Raw genomic sequence first — 4,945 nt, forward strand, 5'->3', positions numbered from 1 at the left:
CCATGCTCAAACTAGAGTTCCACGACCCCATACCTTCGCCAAATAAGCCTACATTTCTTTACAACTGCTGTATTAATTGTGTTTGTCATTGATTATGCAAATAAGGTTCTCATTTGCATAAATTACATCAGCTGATCATCTCCTCCACCAGACAGCAGACGTACACAATCTATGTTAAGAAAGAAGGCTTTTATCGCATTTTCTGCTAATTTATGCAAATGAGGCTCTCATTTGCATAATTGATGTTCAACGATGTTCACCTGTACATAACTTCCAAATGCTACAAGTAAAAATTTCCTGTCATTTACCACAATGAAATAATAGCATTTTCTCATTAATTATGCAAATTAGTTCTTTATTTTGCATAATATACATCAATCAATATTCCTGTCCTTCTCAGTTACAAATGTTACATGTTGCAACGGTCCCATAATGGAACTGAGCGCATTTACCAAATTTCCTAATTAATTATGCAAATTAGACACAAATTTGCATAATTGTTATGTCATTATATGTAGCATAACTTCAGACATCTACATACCAAAAATCATAACAATCCGTTAATCCTTTCTTGAGTTATTCCCTTTTAAAGTCTGACATTAAACCTGTCCTGCAGTTTCAAAACAAGCTGCTAGGGGGCCCAAATTTACACCACTTACTCTCGGCATCAAGAGCTGTCTACCACTCAATAACCATAGCCGCATGTTCAGAACTTGAGATATCAAACCAGGAAGTTCCGCTGCAGTCCCGTTAAAGCCTGCTAGCGGGCCCAAAATCTAATCGTTTCCAGGTCTCATCTAGACCTACCCACATACCGAATATCAATACAATCCATCCAGGCATTCTCGTACACAATCTATGTTAAGAAAGAAGGCTTTAATCGCATTTTCTGACAATTTATGCAAATGAGGATCTCATTTGCATAATCAATGTTCAACGATGTTCACCTGTACATAACTTCCAAATGCTACAAGTAAGAAGTTACTGTCATTTACCACAATGAAATTATAGTATTTTCTCATAAATTATGCAAATTAGGTCTTTATTTTGCATAATATATATCAATCAATATTCTTCTCCTTGTCAGATACAAATGTTACAAAAGTCACATGTTGCAATGGTCCCATAATGGAACTGAGCGTGTTCATAAAATTTCCTAATTAATTATGCAAATTAGATACCAATTTGCATAATAAATACGTCATTATATGAAGCATCACTTAAGCTATCTACATACCAAAAATCATGACAATCCGTCAACTCCTTCTTGACTTATTCCCTTTCAAAGTCTGACATTAAACCTGCAGTTCCAAACCCTGCAGTTCCAAAACAAGCCGCTAGGGGGCCCAAACCTATACCACTTACTCTCGACGTCAAGAGCTATCCACCACTTAAAAATCATTGCCGCAGCATGTCCAAAACTCGAAATATCAAACCAGGAAGTTCCGCTGCAGTACCGTAACAGACCGCTAGGAGGCCCGGGATCTAATCGTTTTTAGGTCTCAACAAGACCTACCCACATACCGAATATTAATACAATCCATCCAGGCGTTCTTGAGTTATGGTGGTCTTCTACAGACATAGAAACATACACACATACACACGCTACCCAAAATATAACCTTCTTGGCGAAGGTAATTAAAGAGCAGTGTCAATCTGTAAGCAACAGTAATTTAATCTACATGTGTGTGTGTGTAGAAGACCAGCATAACTCGAGAAAGCCTGGCCGGATTGTTTTGATATTCGGTGTGTGTGTAGGTCTTGATGACACCTAGAAACGATTAGATTTTGGGTCTCCTAGCGGCCTGGGAAGGTACTGCAGCGGAACTTCCTGGTTTGATATCTCGAGTTCTGAACATGCTGCGGCTATGATGTTTTAGTGGTAGACAGCTCTTGATGCCAAAAGTAAGTGGTATAGGTTTGGGACCCCTAGCGGCTTGTTTTGGAACTGCAGGGTAGGTTTAGTGCCAGACTATGAATGGGAATAACTCAAGAAGGGGTTGACGGATTGTTATGATTTTTGGTATGTAGATAGCTTTAGTAATGCTTCACATAATTACGTATTAATTATGCCAATTGGTATCTAATTTGCATAATTAATTAGAAAATCATGTATACACGCTAAGTTCTAATATAGGACCATTACAACATGTGACATTTGTAACTAAGAAGGAGAAGAATATTGATATATATATATAATGCAAAATAAAGACCTAATTTGCATAATTAATGAGAAAATGCTAGAATGTCATTGTGGTAAATGATGGGAACTTCTTACTTGTAGCATTTTGAAGTTATGGACAGGTGAACATCATTGAACATTGATTATGCAAATGAGGTTCTCATTTGCATGAATTATCGGAAAATGTGATAAAAGCCTTCTTTCTTAACATAGATGTGTACGTCTGTTGTTTGGTGGAGGAGATGATCAAGTAATATAATTTATGCGAATGAGAACCTTATTTGCATAATTAATGAAACACACAATTAACACAGCAGTTGTAAAGGCTAGGATCATTTGGCGAAGGTATGGGGTCGTGGAACTCTAGTTTTCATGTATTATACATATTTTCAATGGTTTTTCTTCTTACAGGTACCTAATGCATCGCACAATGCAGTATGAAGACGGTGCCAAGATTAGTGGCCACTACAAATACACCTACGTGGGAAGCCACGTGAAAGGAGAATTTCAGGTAACGTGCCATACCGTTTCTTAACAAGGGAGTTGTTGGTCATGATTGGGCAATGCATTTGTGAATTAACTAAACACTGAAGCTTTTTCATGCCATATGAAGAAAATACCCAGTACCTAGTACTTGGTGCCATTTTATAAACAGAGCGGTACCAATATTCGTGTTGCTGAGCCAAAACATTGCATCAACGTAAAATAAAGGCTATAAAAACACTGTTATTAAGAAATATTAGTAGACTAACTAGAATTACCACTTATAATTAAAAATGAAAACTGAAAATAAATTCCACTTTGTCATGAATGATCTTTCACGTAATAAGTAACAGACTTCAAGAAAGTTGCTGCTATAAACGGATGTGACAATTCTAACAATGCAAAAATAGGTAAACATCAAAGAAACATCTAAACATCAAGCTTTGAGTAGAATCTTTAAATTTGTTTTGTATTTCTATTTTGTAGCTTGTAGTTGACCGTAGTAAAGTCGCTGTAGGCTCGTTCTCATTGAAATGTCGAAAATGGCATTTTTTTGGTCGAAAAATAAATCGGCTTTATTTTCACTGAAAACTACTTCGTTGTTTAGAAAAGATCCTCTTTCAACCATAGCCAAAAAATGGCAACTTATTATTTTCGGTCCCATTGGTAATGCATTACAGGGCAGGTAACAAACGTTACCGGTAACGGTTGTTACAACAGTAGACTTTACCCTGTTTTCTTCGGAAGGACTTACCTTGTTGACTACATCATTTAGGTATAAGTGGATGTCCATAGGAACATTTGAAAAATGGGCAGCGTTTTTAGACCAGGTCAAATGGAAAGCTTAGACAGCATCGAACAATGGTAACGTTTGTTACAGTCATTTCTGTACAACATTTTGTTAAGCAAGGTAGGATACAAATGACAGTCAACAACCATTTCTTGTTTCTTTAGAAAGCCAGGAAAACTGTACAGCATCACAAAAACGGCCATTTCTAGTCTTATACGTGGTTATTATAACCGTGGCAACCATCGTACTAGTGGTGGTAACGTTTGTTACAGAATCTGGCGACAGGCATAAACCACCTCACACAGCCTCCAAGATCAGTGACAGTAGCGATCTGACGTGATCGGTCAGAGGGCCTGGGTAGCTGGTTTCACCTGCCGAACAATCATTCTGGGAAATGAACTGTTACATTTTTGGCTACTATTTGAATTCTTCGTTTCTTCTCAGGCGACAGGAATTTTTTAGGGTGTGAAATCCCACCCGTGGCTATAATAATCTTCTAACCCACAAACCTATACGAATGTTGTGGTGCATCTTTTGTAAAACATTGCTGTGTTTGTGGGAAAATGAAGGAACCAGTGATGTTGTCTGTAATTTGCTCCATATCAAGGTGTAAAGTCAGGTGACAGCTTTTCGACATTCAAATGAGAACGAGCCTGTACTGTTGTGTCCGTAGAGATTGTATATTTGTAATCAATGATATTCTTCAGCTCATTGGGACCGGATTCCCTACTGACGGTCCTGTGATGACCAACAAGCTCACCGCTGCGGACTGGTGCGTGGACAAGTTGCTGTACCCCAACGACAAGACCATTATCAGCAAGTTCGACTGGAGCTACACGTACGAAATTTTCTCATGTTGGACAAACGCCCCTGCAGTTTAAAATGGCAACGCTAGGTGGTCCAAACCTCTTCGCTTTTTTACATAAGAGATATCGACCAACCGAAAATCGTGGCGATAGCATTTCGACGCCTTGGGCTTAGGTCTCTATTGCAACGGTTCACGTCATGGATTTAGCGAAAATACCCCAATCTACAACACCCTCGTATCACGTGACCTGTACGACTTTTGACTCCCGGAGACTCCCGGTCATGTGACTGCCCATTCATAGGTTACGAAACATGGCATGCCTTCCGAACGCTTCTCACCGAATATCTTCTAGTCGTGTGTTACGTTTTTTTCTTTCCATACTCAATGCTATATTGTGTCTCCTTACAGCACTACCGATGGCAAACGCTACCAAGCCAAGGTGCAGACAAACTTCGACTTCGCTAAGCCGATGGCGGCCAACTACCTGCAGAAGCAGCCGATGTTCGTGTTCCGTAAGGTTGAGCTCGAGCACTCCAAGACCGAGGTCAAATTCAAGCAGTGGCAGAAAGCATTCCACGATATCATGTGAGCATCCGATGTGTAACATTTGATTGACAACACCCTAAAAAAACACCATACACTATTTTCTGGCCATCACAGTGATTGGGCCACGCAGTATAGA

The 4,945-nt window shown here is 39.1% G+C and overlaps 1 protein-coding gene across 1 annotated transcript in view; it reads left to right on the top strand.

The window, feature by feature from the left end:
* The window catches only part of LOC118412853 (GFP-like fluorescent chromoprotein dsFP483), a 9,782-nt gene extending 4,870 nt beyond the window's left edge, over positions 1–4,912 (top strand). Inside the window, exons 5-7 of the mRNA XM_035815896.1 lie at positions 2,594–2,693; positions 4,163–4,293; positions 4,672–4,912. Coding sequence (XP_035671789.1) covers positions 2,594–2,693; positions 4,163–4,293; positions 4,672–4,852 — 412 coding nt within the window. The 3' untranslated portion in view covers positions 4,853–4,912. The remainder of the gene's footprint in view (positions 1–2,593; positions 2,694–4,162; positions 4,294–4,671) is intronic.
* The last annotated feature ends 33 nt before the right edge of the window (positions 4,913–4,945 follow it).

This window comes from Branchiostoma floridae, chromosome 4, assembly GCF_000003815.2.
Source record: "Branchiostoma floridae strain S238N-H82 chromosome 4, Bfl_VNyyK, whole genome shotgun sequence".
NCBI lineage: Eukaryota > Metazoa > Chordata > Leptocardii > Amphioxiformes > Branchiostomatidae > Branchiostoma > Branchiostoma floridae.